The sequence below is a fragment of the Stenella coeruleoalba genome, assembly GCF_951394435.1.
Source record: "Stenella coeruleoalba genome assembly, chromosome: 15".
NCBI lineage: Eukaryota > Metazoa > Chordata > Mammalia > Artiodactyla > Delphinidae > Stenella > Stenella coeruleoalba.
Genome location: NC_137161.1, coordinates 49794108 through 49810979, shown reverse-complemented (window position 1 = coordinate 49810979; position 16872 = coordinate 49794108). Strand labels below are relative to the sequence as shown.

The 16872-nt window shown below is 45.3% G+C and overlaps 1 protein-coding gene across 1 annotated transcript in view; it reads left to right on the top strand.

Moving 5' to 3' along the window:
* The first annotated feature begins 359 nt into the window (after positions 1-359).
* The window catches only part of LMF1 (lipase maturation factor 1), a 96387-nt gene continuing 79874 nt past the window's right edge, over positions 360-16872 (top strand). The window contains exon 1 of the mRNA XM_079945599.1: positions 360-537. Coding sequence (XP_079801725.1) covers positions 366-537 — 172 coding nt within the window. The 5' untranslated portion in view covers positions 360-365. The remainder of the gene's footprint in view (positions 538-16872) is intronic.

Sequence of the window (16872 nt, the reverse complement as noted above, 5' to 3'; positions counted from 1 at the left end):
TCCCTCTCCAGTGTGAGGGTCCAGGAGGGGAGGCGCCTAGGTAGGGGAGTGCACTGGGGGCCTCTGCAACTTTGGCTAATTCAATGAATGAATGAGCGAGTGAATGAACGAGTGAGTGGGTCAAGCCCGCTCCAGGTGGGGCGACGAGCCGTTCTCCACGAACCCACCGCGTTACTCTCACGGCTGCAGCGCCCCGAGCGACCTGCGGGGAGCGCGAGCGGTATCGGGCCAAGTCCTCGCTCCTCGCGCATGGGCGTGGCTGGCCGGAGTTGGTCGGACCTCTAAGTGTGGGCGGGGTCTCTCGGCGTGGGCGGGGCATTTTCAGCGCGCGGCGCTCCTCGCGCATGCGCTCCGACGGCCCGGCGATGGCGACGCCGGAGGAGCCCTTGAGGAGGCGGAAGGCCGGGGTCGCGGGCCCGGCGCCTGAATCTTCGCCAGGGCCGGGGCGCGACCCTGCGGGCTGCCCAGCCCGCCTCCGCGCGGGCACCTTCTGGCTGACCAGAATCGTGCTCCTGAAGGCCCTCGCTTTCGTTTACTGTGAGTTCGCGGGGCCAGGCGCCCCAGTGTGGTCCCTCCGCTCGCGCCCTGCCCCCCACCCTCAGGCCCATCCCCAAGCGGGTTCGCGGCCGAGCCTCGGCCCTGCGCCCCCCTCCGTCCTGCAGGTCCGGGGGGCCCCCACGCCGACCCCGCGCTGACCAGGAGCTCGTGAGGCGGTGACTCCCCTTTGCCGCCTACAGGTCCCACGAGCTGTGGCCCCGCCGCCTCCCCGCGGCTCCAAAGCTTTGAGGCCTGAGCAGCAGGTGCGGCCTCACCTGCGGGGTTCTGTGCGCGCCAGGTTTGATCAGGCGGAGAACCGCGTGGTCTGCCCCAGTCTCCCTCTCTCCCTCCCCTCGCCCCAGGCCGCCCCCCAGAACACCGCTGGACACCCGACGCCCCCCGTCCGCGCGCGCGCGGAGTGCACACCCCCCCAACCCCGATCCCCACGCCTGGAGGGGCACAAACGCCCTGGGTCGAGCATTGGTGCCTGAAGCCAAACTGGGCTTCTCAGACAAACGTGGCAGTGCGGGGGCCAGTGGGGTTGGGGCACAGCCCCCGGCTGAGATGGCCTGGGGCCAGTGGGCAGTCGCCCTTCTAGAGGGTTCCGGAGGGCGCTGGTACCCGGCGGGCCGGCCGGGATTGCACGCCGCGGGCACCGGCCGTCCCGGCGTCATTTCTGAGTTTTCAGAACATGCGTTCCAAGGGAGTGGAAATGCCACGCTTTGCACAGCGACCGTCATCACACACCGAGCGGGGCGCCGCGGGGACCAGGGCCGGGCGCGCGGTGAGGCTCGGTGTGCGGCGCTGGGGGATTCAGCTTCGACTCTCGTGCGCTCTAAGTTACTATAGAAAATACTTCTTGCCAGTATTGCTTTATTCTCCACGGGATTAGTCATTCTAAACGGTTGAGCTGTCACTTAGTAAAAGATGGAGTCAAGACAAAGTTAATCTCCGAGACTTTAGCAGACCCTTAAACCGGCGCCATGACAGTAGAAAAACCCCGGTGGCTTAGCTCGCAGAGAGCACAGCTTATAAAAAACTCAGCTTGGCTTTCCAGTGTTAGGGGCTGCCTTTGATCTCCACAGGGATTCTCTGTTCGGTTCAGAAGGAAACCGTTTTGAACCAGTGGGTCAAGAAGATATTTTAAGGCCGGTACTGAGCACAGAATGATTTGCTTTGGCATATGCATTCCCCCCACCCCCATCTTTTCTCGCTATTTGGGGTAGAGTCAGTGCTTTTCAGCTGCACGAAGGAACCAGTTTACCATCTTCAGGGACGAGGGTCCCTGGCTGAGATGGCTCTGGCAAGTAGGCAGTCGCCCTGTATTGATTTCTTTCTGGAGGGTTCCAGATCTCCTGGGGACTGTGAGCTACCTCAGAGTCCCTTAAGTCCCAGGAATTTCCCACAATGCCACAGACTGTCCACAGCTTTCACTTGACGTTGAGTGTTACAGTTGCCCTCATGGACTGCTGACCCCACCAGGAGGCTGAATAATGGACCCCTAGCCTATGCTTCCTTCACCCTCTGCACATCTAACAGAGTTCTTAGTGTCATTAGTCTACCTGTCTGTGCGACTCCCTGGGAGCTCCTTGAAGCCAGGGTCGGTGTTTAATACCTCCGTCCTCTGTCTTCTAGGAGCAGCTCCTGCTCCATAAAATTTCCTTGACATTTTGCAGCCTTTATCATTGCTCTGTGCCACCACAGGATACTTTTCCAACTGTGTCCTCCCTCCTCCCCAGCTCGGCACCCCAGGCCCTGGGTGTGACACTCAGGTCAGAGACTGCCCACCCGAGAGGCCCCTGGTTCTCTCTGAGTTGTAGTTGTAATTCCTCAGATCTCGTGTCTTGTTTTGGGGTTTATTCTCTCTCTTTACTGGAGCATATCCCAAAACAACGTTCCAAGAAAAGATACAGAGAAGGTGAACTTTCTGTGTCCTTCCTTGCACACGTAGAAATTGGCCACTTGCCTGGGTCTGTGGCTCTCAGAGCAGTTTTCCTCAGAACTTTGTGATGTCAAGGGGTCTTTACACAGTCTGACTCCTGCTCTTTTGCAGGTGACTAAAGGGAAACACTTTTATTTCTTCTGCTCACATGCTTGTGACACCAGATGTGGGTTTTTTCTCACAGCGAGTAATCGTCTGATTGTCCAGACACCACGTGAGTGTCCTGAAAGTCAGTGCGTTTTGACCCTAACTGCCCGGCGTCCCCACAGGCTGAGGGCTCAGTCCCACGAGACACCCCCCAACACCACAGACGCCAGTGAGAAGTCCAGGCCGTCACCTGTGCTTCTGACCAACCATATGTAAATTGGGGTTCCCACGACCCCCTCCTCGGGTTCCATAACTTGCCAGAACAGCTCACAGAACTCAGGGGAACACTTTGCTTATGTTACTGGTTTATCATAAAGGACATGACTCGGGAACAGCCAGATGGGAGAGATGCCCAGGGAAGGTGTGGGAAGGGGTGCAGAGCCCCCACGCCCTCCCAGGGAGCCACCCTCCCAGCACCTCCCTGAACCCCTCCATTTGGGGTTTGTGTGGAGGCTCCATTACACAGGCAGGACTGATTAAATCCCTGGCTGTTGGAGATCAGCTGCGTCTCCAGCCCCTCCCCGTCCCGTGAGGTTAGAGGTCAGGAGTGGGGCTGAAATTTCCTCTGGCAACCAGCCCCCATCCTCCAAGAATCACCTCATTGGTATAAACCCAGGTAAGGTTGAAAGGGGCTTGTTATGAATAACAGATGCTCCTCTCACCTCATCACTCAGGAAATCCCTGGAGTTTTAGGAGCTTTGTGCCAGGAACCTGGACGAAGACCAAATAAATATTTCTTATGATATGACAATACCACAGGGACCTTTTTTCCTCTCTGGGAGCTTTTCGAGTCTGCTGCCTTGCCATCCTGGCCCGGGTCCTTGTCATGTGATGGCATGGCTCTGTGAGCTCCCTTCCTCGTTCCTTCGCAGGGCCCAGGTGAGCTCACTCAGACTTAAGACTCCTGCCCTAGTTCTGGATGAGCTTCTCTGGCCCTGCCCAGTCTGCTGACTCCAGGCTCCTGTCTGTTCAGACCCCCCAGTGGGTCCCAGATGTACCCCTTTGGGGACCACCAATGCACTGAGGCTCCCAGTTCAGATCAGAGCCTGAAGCTAAACGAGGATCTGTTGCAGAAGAAGGTGAGCTCCTCCCAGGCCTCGGGAATTGTGCCCTCATATGGGACCCGCCGTGATGGCCAGGACCGTATGAGTAACCATGTGTAGGTGACTGCCGCCATGGTGCTCTCCAAGGAACTGCAAGCACTGGAGCGAATGGAGGACTTTTTGACACATCAGCAAAATTATTTATCTCCCCAGTTTCATATGGTACCTTGGAGTCCCCGGGATAATATATCTTTTAAAATCCTACTTCAAAAAGATCTCACAACTAGTTTCAGCCCAACTCTGATTCCTGGCTTTGCCAGCTTACGGTACTGTCCTTTTGGTTCAGATTTGCTGTGCAGTGTCATGCTTGAGTCTTTCCTTGTTTACTTTACCTGTAGTAGAGTTTATTAGGTCTTTCCTCCCAGCTGCCAGTCACTGTTAGAGCGTCTGAGGTGAACCTAAACTGCACCCTCTAGCAGCGGCAGCTTGTCTCACTCATGGTCAAGAGGTCTCACCTGGGGTCTGGTAGCTTAGCCTTGCGGCCAGTCAGCGCCCAGGCCCAGCACTGGCGCAGCCCAGCAGAACCACACACACCTGCATTTGCTGAACTCTTAGGTGTTCTTTGGAAATTTTGAGGAAGAAAATGGAACCAAAAGAGTACTCGAATCTTGCTTCATTTTCTGTTGTTCTGAGCTTTCAGCGCTTCCTAGATTCATGGGAAGTTAGTTCTTCCCTCCAGGCCCCTTGATTGCTAATGAAATGCTCTGCTTGGTTTCACAAGCTTCTCTGTAAAATGCTTCCAGTTTGTTTAAGAAATAAACCTGCCCTACGTCTGAGCTCTCTACAGCACACACCTTTAAAGAAAACCTTTAAAGAAAAAGTACTGGAGGTTATTTTTCTAAGGCCCAGAATGTAGCCACAGTCCATAAAACCACCCATCGGAGAGTGACATTTCCGAGATGATTCTGTTTTAATTTTATAGCACTTTATCTGAAAGGGAGAGAAAACTAAATTTTTTCTTTTTGATATTTTAAAGAAAATATTTGCAGACATCCTTGATAATGCATATTAGGTGACCTGGTAACCTCTCCTAGGTCAGTCTGTGGGTTACCCCACCAGGGAGCAGCTGAGAGTCTCATGCCTGGGCCCTGTCTCCTTCCTTCCTAGAGCTGGTCAGGGGCTGTCTCCTCCTTTCCTAGAGCTGTGGTGGGGGGGGGGGGTGTCCCCTTCCTTCCTAGAGCTGGGCAGAGGGCTGACTCTTTCCTGGAGCAGAGTGGGGGCTGACTGAGCCTTTCTAAGGTTGGTTGTTCGGTTTAGCTTTGAGATCCTATGATTTTTTGAAAACTTTTTTCTTTATTTAGGCATTTCTATAACAGGAGTGAAAAATGAATAGGTTCTTTTCATCTGAAATTTAAATCCATTCTGTTTTCATTTTTTCCTGTAAGGTAGGAAGTTTCCTATGATGCTTGCCTTAGATTTACTTTTTTTTTTTTAGTTAAGATGGTATGTTTTATGCTTTGTGTATTTTACCACAATTTAAAACTTTAAATTTTTTTAAATTAAAAATTGAAAATATCGTAAATGGATGTTGAACTTTGTCAAAAGTTCTTTCTCCATCTGTTGAGATGATCATATGGTTTTTATTCTTCGATTTGTTAATGTGGCATATCACATTGATTGATTTGCATATATTGAAGAATCCTTGCCTCCCTGGGATGAATCCCACTTGATCAGGGTGTATGATCCTTTTAATGTGTTGTTGGTAGATTTACTTTTTAACTAGTGAGACCAAATTTCGTTTTTCTTTCATGGCATTGGAGTGTGGTTGTGGGGCGGGAGGATGTCCAGCTGTTCAGCCATTGCTAATTAGGTCCCCACGTAGTCTGAGTCGGGAGAGACAGGCTCCACCTGGGTGCGTGTGTGTGGATGTGCACACACACGGCCAGGGCTGGGTGGGCACCACTGTGGGGGTGGCCTCCATGTTACCAGGAAAGTCGGTGGCATATGGACTTGGGCAGCTTTTGCCCAGTGATGGAGGCAGCAGGAGGGGTGCGAGGAGAAGACCAGGGGAGCCCTCCCTGCTGACCCTCTGGTGTCCAGTGTTCTGTCTTTATTCCTGACATCCTGGACATCTGCTGTCATGGGGGGGATCAGGTCTCAATTTTCTTCCTGCAGTTACAGTGAGCCGCACGTAGTATTCAAGAAACATTTGCCTTTAAAAACAAAACAAAACTATTAACCAAACTCCAGACCTTATTGGTTTTCCACCAGCACCCCTTCCCATCCGGTGTCCCCGCACTGCGTTAGCCGTCATGGCTCCTCTGTCCCCTCTGGTCTGCAGCAGTCTCTGGACTTCCCTGCCTCTTTATGACCTTGACAGTTTTGAGCATGTCTGGTCATGTGTTTGGTAGAATGTCCCTCAAATTGGGCTTGTCTAATGTCTTCTCATGACTGGACAGGTTGTGGGGAGAATCTCACAGAGGAGAGGCACCCTTCGCATCACGGGTGATACTGACCTGGATCACCTGGTTGGGGTGTGTCTGCCAGGTGTCTCCTCTGTCAAGTTCTCCTTTTTCCGTCCGTCATGGGGTCCAGTCCATGCTCCAGGGACCCCCGAGGTGGTATCTCCACATGTTATTTGGATATCCTCTGTAATGAATTTATTTGGCAATTGTCATATTTGTTTACACTGTGGGTTGTGGTCCAGCAGTGTTCCTCGTGGTATCAAATTGTCCAGCTCTGGTCGGTGGTGGTTCTTCCCAGTTGTCTCCCGTATCCCTGTGACATGCCTCCATTCTTTATTTTTCGAGAGCTTCCTTACTTTGTGGTACTACAGGATGCTGCAGGCTCCTCTCATTTCCCAGCCCTAAAACCAGCCATTTCTCCAGGAGCCCTCGTTCCTTTTATTTGAGAGTGGTGTTAGGAACCCAGATCTGGGTGCTGTGCTGAGAGTGCCCATTGCTACTGGGGTGTCACTGCTTCCAGACTCTCTTAGCAAACAGAGCTAGGTTACATATGTGGGTGTGCTCACTCACATATGGTCATTTCTCTGCATATCCATTTGAATGTATATTAGGGTAAACATGAATTCTCATTGGCATCTCCGATTCTCATCCAGTATGTGGGGTGTGTGTTGGCCTTCCCTTTTTGCTTATCTGGAACCTCCTTCTCCACTAGTGAGAAATCTTGCCCCACCATCCCCCATGGTTTATTTGCTTAACCCCAATGCACATGCAAAGCAGTCTTAGAATTGTTTGCCTACCCCCAATTAGACTCCGGTGTTTCTATACAGTTACTTTTGTCTTTGTCCTTAGTTTTTACTCAGAACAATTTCCAAAGTTTCTTAGGCCAGCCCTCCCTCTTTCCTTGCATTCAGTGTGGCCGAGTTATACATTTGTGATAGAGTTTGATTCATTTGTCACAGTCTGCATTCTATGCTGGCATCCCCTAACCTCCTGGCTAGGTTGTTTTGATAGTTTATATACATTAAAGTTCGTTTTTTATGATGTACAATTATGGGTTTTGACAAATGCATAGTTATCAGTCACTCTAGTACCGTACCAGAATAGTTACATCTCTTGAAAATTCCCGTCCACGTAATCGGCTTCCCCCCGCAGCCCCTGGCATGCTCTGGTATGTGTTCTGCCCCATGGTTTTGTCTTTTCCAGTGTGTCAGATGAATGGAATCCTACAGTGTGTAGCCTTTGGGTCTGGGTTCCTTTACTTAGTAAAATGTACTTGAGATCTTTCCATGCTGTTGAGTGAATCAACATTCCGTTGATATTCTCTCTGAATATCATACCGTTTTATGAACGCACCACAGTTTTTATCCATTCAAGCTCTGAGGGACATCTATGTTGTTTCCAGTTTTAGCAATTATGACCAAAGCTCCTGTAAACAGTTGCATGCAGGCTTTTTTGTAAATGTAAGTTTTCAGTTCACTTGAGTGAACACGTAAGAGTATAATTGCTGGGTCATATGGTAAATCTGTGTTTAACTTTATAAGAAACTGCCAAACTGTCCTCCAGAGTGACCGTACCAGTTTGCCTCCTACGAGCAATGAATGAGAGTTCCTCTTTTTCTGAATCCTCTGGAGCATTCGGTATTTTCAGTTTTTTGGATTTTGGCTGTTACGATAGGTGTGTGGTGATACTGCATTGCGTTGTTTTTTTTTTTTTTAAGTTTTTTAAAATATTTATTTATTTAATTAATTTATTTTTGACTGCGTTGGGTCTTTGTTGCTGCACGTGGGCTTTCTCTAGTTGCGGTGAGCGGGGGCTACTCTTCATTGCGGTACGCAGGCTTCTCATTGCGGTGGCTTCTCTTGTTGCAGAGCACCATGGGCTCTAGGCACGTGGGCTTCAGTAGTTGTGGCTCGCGGGCTCTAGAGCGCAGGCTCAGTAGTTGGGGCTCCCGGGCTTAGTTGCTCTGCAGCATGTGGGATCTTCCCGGACCAGGGCACTAACCCGTGTCCCCTGCATTGGCAGGCGGATTCTTAACCACAGCACCACAAGGGAAGCCCCTGCATTGTGGTTTTAATTGGCGTTTCCCTACTAACAAATGATATTAAGCATCTTTTCATGTGCTCATTTGCCATCTGTGTATCTTCTTTGTGTGAAGCAGATGACTTTCAGTATCTGTTCAGATCTTTTGCCCTTTAAAAAACTGGGTTGTTTGTTTTCTTGTTGTTGAGTTTTAATGGTACTTTATTCTGGATGCAAGTCCTTTATCAGATATGTGATTTGCAGGTATTTTTCCCAGTCTATGGCTTGTCTTTTCGTTCTCTTAAAAATATCTTTTACAGGGCTTCCCTGGTGGCGCAGTGGTTGGGAGTCCGCCTGCCGATGCAGGGGACTCGGGTTCGTGCCCCGGTCTGGGAAGATCGCACATGCTGCGGAGCGGCTGGGCCCATGAGCCATGGCCGCTGGGCCTGCGCGTCTGAAGCCTGTGCTCCGCAACGGGAGAGGCCACGACAGTGAGAGGCCCACGTAGAGCAAAAAAAAAAAAAAAAAAAAAATCTTTTACAGAACAAAAGTTTTTCATTTGATAAAGTAGAATTTATCAGTGTTTTCTTTCATGGGTCATGCTTTGGGTGTTGTATCTAAAAACTCATTGCCAAACACAAGTCACATAGATTTTCTTCTATATTTTATTTTAGAAGTTCCATACTTTTATGTTTTACATTTAGGTCTCTGGTCCTTTTGAATAAATTTTTGTACAAAGTGTGAGTTATGTGTCAAGGTTCATTTTTTTTGCATATGATGTCTAGTTGTTCCAGCACTGCTTGTTGAAAATACTGTCTTTGTCTGTAATTGTCTTTGCACCCTTGTCAGAAATCAGTTGACTGTCTTTGTGTAGGTCTACTTCTGGACTCTCTAGTCTCCCATTGATTTATGTGTCTGTACTTTTGCTAATACCACACTGTCTTGATTACTGTAGCTTTGTAGTAAGTCTTGAAATTGGATAAAATGAGTCCTCGAACTTTGTTCGTCATCGGAATTATTTTGGCTATCCTAGTTCCTTTGCTCTTACATATACATTTTAGAATCAGCTTGTCAATATCTATGGAAAAGCTTACCAGATGTTTTGATTGAGATTGCATTGACTCTATAGATCAAATTGGGGAGAACTGACCTCTTAATAATGCTGGCTCTTCTTCCAGTTCATGAACACAATGAATCTTTCCATTTATTTTGATCTTCTTTGATTTCTCTCATCATGTTTTGTAGTTTCCCATGTACGGATTCTGCATATATTTTGTTAGTTTTTTATCTAGGCACTTTTTTTTTTTTTTTTTTCGCGGTATGTGGACCTCTCACTGGTGTGGCCTCTCCCACTGCGGAGCACAGGCTCCGGACACGCAGGCCCAGCAGCCATGGCTCACGGGCCCAGCCGCTCCGCGGCATGTGGGATCTTCCCAGACCGGGGCACGAACCCGTGTCCCCTGCATCGGCAGGCAGACTCTCAACCACTGCGCCACCAAGGAAGCCCTAGGCACTTTTTTTGGTGGCTATTGTAATATTTAAACATTCAGCTTACAGTTGTTCATTGCTGATATATAGGAATATAATTGACTTTTGTATATTGGTCTTGTATTCTGTGACCTTCTTAAACTCACTTATTAGTGCCATGAGGGCTTTTTTTTCTTCTTCTTTCTTTTTTGTCGATTCTTTGGGATTTTCTACATAGGCAGTCTATTAATAGAGATAGTTTCATTTCTTCCTTTCTAACCTATATACCTTTATTTCTTATACTTGCTTCATTGCACTAGCTAGGATTTCCTATACAGTGTTGAATATGAGTAATAAGAGAAGAGATAGTCTTGCTTTGTTCCAAATCTTCAGGGAAAAGTATTCAGTCATTAATCTTTAAGTATGATCTTGGCTGTAGGTTTTTCATAGTTACGTTTTATAGACTGATGAAGTACCCTTCTATTCCTAATTTGCTGAAAGTTTTTTTACCATGAATGGATGAATTCTTTCATGTACTTTTTTGTGGGTCTATTCATACTATCTTATGGTTTTCTGATTTAGTTTGTTAGTGTGGTGATTACATTGATTTTTTTAAAAATATTTATTTATTTATTTGTTTGGCTTCCTGGGTCTTAGTTGAGGCACTTGGGATGTTCCTTGCCGCGTGTGGGATATTTAGTTGCGGCATGCAGAATCTTTTAGTTGTGGCACGTGGGATCTTTTAGTTGCGGTGTGCAGGATCTTTACTTGTGGCATGTGAACTCTTAGTTGCGGCATGTGGGATCTAGTTCCCCGACCAGGGACAGAACCCAGGCCCCCTGCATTGGAAGTGCAGAGACTTAGCCATTGGACCACCAGGGGAGTCCCCATGGATAGTTTTTTGTTTGTTTGTTTTGGTTTGTTTTGCGGTACGCGGGCTTCTCATTGTTGTGGCTTCTCCCATTGCGGAGACAAGGCTCCGGACGCGCAGGCGCAGCGGCCATGGCTCACGGGCCCAACTGCTCCGCGGCATGTGGGATCTTCCAGGACCGGAGCACGAACCCGTGTCCCCTGCATCGGCAGGCGGACTCTCAACCACTGCGCCACCAGGGAAGCCCTTAAGTTATAAATAAAAGTAAAATAAGGTGTATATTATTTTTATTTTTTTTTACATCTTTATTGGGGTATAATTGCCTTACCATGGTGTGTTAGTTTCTGCTTTATAACAAAGTGAATCAGTTAATACATATACATATGTTCCCATATCTCTGCCCTCTTGTGTCTCCCTCCCTCCCACCCTCCCTATCCCACCCCTCTAGGTGGTCACAAAGCACCGAGCTGATCTCCCTGTGCTATGCCGCTGCTTCCCACTAGCTATCTGTTTTACGCTTGGTAGTGTATATTTGTCCATGCCACTCTCTCACTTTGTCACAGCTTACCCTTCCCCCTCCCCGTATCCTCAAGTCCATTCTCTAGTAGGTCTGTGTCTTTATTCCCGTCTTAACCCTAGGTTCTTCATGACATTTTTTTCCTTAGATTCCATATATATGTGTTAGCATACAGTATTTGTCTTTCTCTTTCTGACTTACTTCACTCTGTATGACAGACTCTAGGTCTATCCACCTCACTACAAATAACTCAATTTCATTTCTTTTTATGGCTGAGTAATATTCCATTGTATATTTTGCCACATCTTCTTTATCCATTCATCCGATGATGGGCACTTAGGTTGCTTCCATGTCCTGGCTATTGTAAATAGAGCTGCAATGAATATTTTGGTACAGGACTCTTTTTGAATTATGGTTTTCTCAGAGTATATGCCCAGTAGTGGGATTGCTGGGTCATATGGTAGTTTTATTTGTAGTTTTTTAAGGAACCTCCATACTGTTCTCCACAGTGGCTGTACCAATTCACATTCCCACCAGCAGTGCAAGAGTGATCCCTTTTCTCCACACCCTCTCCAGCATTTATTGTTTCTAGATTTTCTGATGATGGCCATTCTGACCGGCGTGAGATGATATCTCATTGTAGTTTTGATTTGCATTTCTCTAATGATTAAGGATGTTGAGCATTCTTTCATGTGTTTGTTGGCAATCTGTATATCTTCTTTGGAGAAATGTCTATTTAGGTCTTCGGCCCATTTTTGGATTGGGTTTTTTGTTTTTTTGATATTGAGCTGCATGAGCTAATTGTAAATTTTGGAGATTAACCCTTTCTCAGTTGCTTCATTTGCAAATATTTTCTTCCATTCTGAGGGTTGTCTTTTCATCTTGTTTATGGTTTCCTTTGCTGTGCAAAAGCTTTTAAGTTACATTAGGTCCCATTTGTTTATTTTTGTTTTTATTTCCATTTCTCTAGGAGGTGGGTCAGAAAGGATCTTGCTGTGATTTATGTCATAGAGTGTTCTGCCTACGTTTTCCTCTAAGAGTTTGATCGTCTCTGGCCTTACATTTAGGTCTTTAATCCATTTTGAGCTTATTTTTGTGTATGGTGTTAGGGAGTATTCTAATCTCATACTTTTACATGTACCTGTCCAGTTTTCCCAGCACCACTTATTGAAGAGGCTGTCCTTTCTCCACTGTACATTCCTGCCACCTTTATCAAAGATAAGGTGACCATATGTGCGTGGGTTTATCTCTGGGCTTTCTATCCTGTTCCATTGATCTATCTTTCTGTTTTTGTGCCAGTACCATACTGTCTTGATTACTGTAGCTTTGTAGTATAGTCTGAAGTCAGGGAGCCTGATTCCTCCAGCTCCGTTTTTCGTTCTCAATATTGCTTTGGCAATTCGGGGTCTTTTGTGTTTCCATACAAATTGTGAAATTTTTTGTTCTGGTTCTGTGAAAAATGCCAGTGGTAGTTTGTTAGGGATTGCATTGAATCTATAGATTGCTTTGGGTAGTAGAGTCATTTTCACAATGTTGATTCTTCCAATCCAAGAACATGGTATATCTCTCCATCTATTTGTATCATCTTTAATTTCTTTCATCAGTGTCTTATAATTTTCTGCATACAGGTCTTTTGTCTCCTTAGGTAGGTTTATTCCTAGATATTTTATTCTTTTTGTTGTGGTGGTAAATGGGAGTGTTTTCTTAATTTCACTTTCAGGTTTTTCATCACTAGTGTATAGGAATGCCAGAGATTTCTGTGCATTAATTTTGTAACCTGCTACTTTACCCAATTCATTGATTAGCTCTAGTAGTTTTCTGGTAGCATCTTTAGGGTTCTCTATGTATAGGATCATGTCATCTGCAAACAGTGACAGCTTTACTTCTTCTTTTCCGATTTGGATTCCTTTTATTTCCTTTTCTTCTCTGATTGCTGTGGCTAAAACTTCCGAAACTATGTTGAATAAGAGTGGTGAGAGTGGGCAACCTTGTCTTGTTCCTGATCTTAGTGGAAATGGTGCCAGTTTTTCACCATTGAGGACGATGTTGGCTGGGGCTTTGTCATATATGGCCTTTATTATGTTGAGGAAAGTTCCCTCTATGCCTACTTTCTGCAGGGTTTTTATCATAAATGGGTGTTGAATTTTGTTGAAAGCTTTCTCTGACATCTATTGAGATGATCGTATGGTTTTTCTCCTTCAGTTTGTTAATATGGTGTATCACGTTGATTGATTTGTGTATACTGAAGAATCCTTGCGTTCCTGGAATAAACCCCACTTGATCATGGTGTAGGATCCTTTTAATGTGCTGTTGGATTCTGTTTGCTAGTATTTTGTTGAGGATTTTTGCATCTATGTTCATCAGTGATATTGGCCTGTAGTTTTCTTTCTTTGTGACATCCTTGTCTGGTTTTGGTATCAGGGTGATGGTGGCCTCGTAGAATGAGTTTGGGAGAGTTCCTCCCTCTGCTATATTTTGAAAGAGTTTGAGAAGGATAGGTGTTAGCTCTTCTCTAAATGTTTGATAGAATTCGCCTGTGAAGCTATCTGGTCCTGGGCTTTTGTTTGTTGGAAGATTTTTTTTTTTAACATCTTTATTGGGGTATAATTGCTTTACAATGGTGTGTTAGTTTCTGCTTTATAACAAAGTGAATCAGTTATACATATGTTCCCATATCTCTGCCCTCTTGTGTCTCCCTCCCTCCCACCCTCCCTATCCCACCCCTCCAGGCGGTCACAAAGCACCGAGCCGATATCTGTGTGCCATGCGGCTGCTTCCCACTAGCTACCTACCTTACGTTTGTTAGTGTGTATATGTCCATGACTCTTTTTCGCCCTGTCACAGCTCACCCTTCCCCCTCCCCATATCCTCATTCCGTTCTCCAGTAGGTCTGTGTCTTTATTCCTGTCTTACCCTTGGGTTCTTCATGACATTTTTTTTTCTTCTTAAATTCCATATATATGTGTTAGCATACAGTATTTGTCTTTTTCTTTCTGACTTACTTCACTCTGTATGACAGACTCTAGGTCTATCCACCTCATTACAAATAGCTCAATTTCATTTCTTTTTATGGCTGAGTAATATTCCATTGTACATGTGTGCCACATCTTCTTTATCCCTTCATCCGATGATGGGCACTTAGGTTGTTTCCATCTCTGGGCTATTGTAAATAGAGCTGCAATGAACATTTTGGTACATGACTCTTTTTGGATTTTGGTTTTCTCAGGGTATATGCCCAGTAGTGGGATTGCTGGGTCATATGGTAGTTCTATTTGTAGTTTTTTAAGGAACCTCCATACTGTTCTCCATAGTGGCTGAACCAATTCACAGTCCCACCAGCAGTGCAAGGGTGTTCCCTTTTCTCCACACCCTCTCCAGCATTTATTGTTTCTAGATTTTTTGATGATGGCCATTTTGACTGGTGTGAGATGATATCTCATTGTAGTTCTGATTTGCATTTCTCTAATGATTAATGATGTTGAGCATTCTTTCATGTGTTTGTTGGCAGTCTGTATATCTTCTTTGGAGAAATGTCTATTTAGATCTTCTGCCCATTTTTGGATTGGGTTGTTTGTTTTTTTGTTATTGAGCTGCGTGAGCTGCTTGTAAATTCTGGAGATTAATCCTTTGTCAGTTGCTTCATTTGCAAATATTTTCTCCCATTCTGAGGGTTGTCTTTTGGTCTTGTTTATGGTTTCCTTTGCTGTGCAAAAGCTTTGACGTTTCATTAGGTCCCATTTGTTTATTTTTGTTTTTATTTCCATTACTCTAGGAGGTTGGTCAGAAAGGATCTTGCTTTGATTTATGTCATAGAGTGTTCTGCCTATGTTTTCCTCTAAGAGTTTGATAGTTTCTGGCCTTACATTTAGGTCTTTAATCCATTTTGAGCTTATTTTTGTGTATGATGTTAGGGAGTGATCTAATCTCATACTTTTACATGTATTTGTCCAGTTTTCCCAGCACCACTTATTGAAGAGGCTGTCCTTTCTCCACTGTACATTCCTGCCACCTTTATCAAAGATAAGGTGACCATATGTGCGTGGGTTTATCTCTGGGCTTTCTATCCTGTTCCATTGATCTATCTTTCTGTTTTTGTGCCAGTACCATACTGTCTTGATTACTGTAGCTTTGTAGTATAGTCTGAAGTCAGGGAGCCTGATTCCTCCAGCTCCTTTTTTCGTTCTCAAGATTGCTTTGGCTATTCAGGGTCTTTTGTGTTTCCATACAAATTGCGAAATTTTTTGTTCTAGTTCTGTGAAAAATGCCAGTGGTAGTTTGATAGGGATTGCATTGAATCTATAGATTGCTTTGGGTAGTACAGTCATTTTCACAATGTTGATTCTTCCAATCCAAGAACATGGTATATCTCTCCATCTATTTGTATCATCTTTAATTTCTTTCATCAGTGTCTTATAATTTTCTGCATACAGGTCTTTTGTCTCCTTAGGTAAGTTTATTCCTAGATATTTTATTTCTTTTGTTGCAATGGTAAATGGGAGTGTTTTCTTGATTTCACTTTCAGATTTTTCATCATTAGTATATAGGAATGCCAGAGATTTCTGTGCATTAATTTTGTATCCTGCTACTTTACCAAATTCATTGATTAGCTCTAGTAGTTTTCTGGTATCATCTTTAGGATTCTCTATGTATAGTATCATGTCATCTGCAAACAGTGACAGCTTTACTTCTTCTTTTCCGATTTGGATTCCTTTTATTTCCTTTTCTTCTCTGATTGCTGTGGCTAAAACTTCCGAAACTATGTTGAATAAGAGTGGTGAGAGTGGGCAACCTTGTCTTGTTCCTGATCTTAGTGGAAATGGTGTCAGTTTTTCACCATTGAGGATGATGTTGGCTGTGGGCTTGTCATATATGGCCTTTGTTATGTTGGGGTAAGTTCCCTCTGTGCCTACTTTCTGCAGGGTTTTTTTTTTTGTTTTTTTTTTAACTTTTTTTTTTTTTTAACATCTTTATTGGGGTATAATTGCTTTACAATGGTGTGTTAGTTTCTGCTTTATAACAAAGTGAATCAGTCATACATAAACATATGTTCCCATATGTCTTCCCTGTTGCGTCTCCCTCCCTCCCACCCTCCCCATCCCACCCCTCCAGGCTGTCACAAAGCACCGAGCCAATATCCCTGTGCCATGCAGCTGCTTCCCACTAGCTATCTACCTTACTGCGTTTGTTACTGTGTATATGCCCATGACTCTCTCTCGCCCTGTCACAGCTCACCCTTCCCCCTCCCCATAACCTCAAGTCCGTTCTCTAAGAGGTCTGCGTCTTTATTCCTGCTTTACCCCTAGGTTCTTCATGACATTTTTTTCTTAAATTCCATATATATGTGTTAGCATACGGTATTTGTCTTTTTCTTTCTGACTTACTTCACTCTGTATGACAGACTCTAGGTCTATCCACCTCATTACAAATAGCTCAATTTCGTTTCTTTTTATGGCTGAGTAATATTCCATTGTATATATGTGCCACATCTTCTTTATCCATTCATCCGATGACGGGCACTTAGGTTGTTTCCATCTCCGGGCTATTGTAAATAGAGCTGCAATGAACATTTTGGTACATGACTCTTTTTGAATTTTGGTTTTCTCAGGGTATATGCCCAGTAGTGGGATTGCTGGGTCATATGGTAGTTCTATTTGTAGTTTTTTAAGGAACCTCCATACTGTTCTCCATAGTGGCTGAACCAATTCACATTCCCACCAGCAGTGCAAGAGTGTTCCCTTTTCTCCACACCCTCTCCAGCATTTATTGTTTCTAGATTTTTTGATGATGGCCATTCTGACTGGTGTGAGATGATATCTCATTGTAGTTTTGATTTGCATTTCTCTAATGATTAATGATGTTGAGCA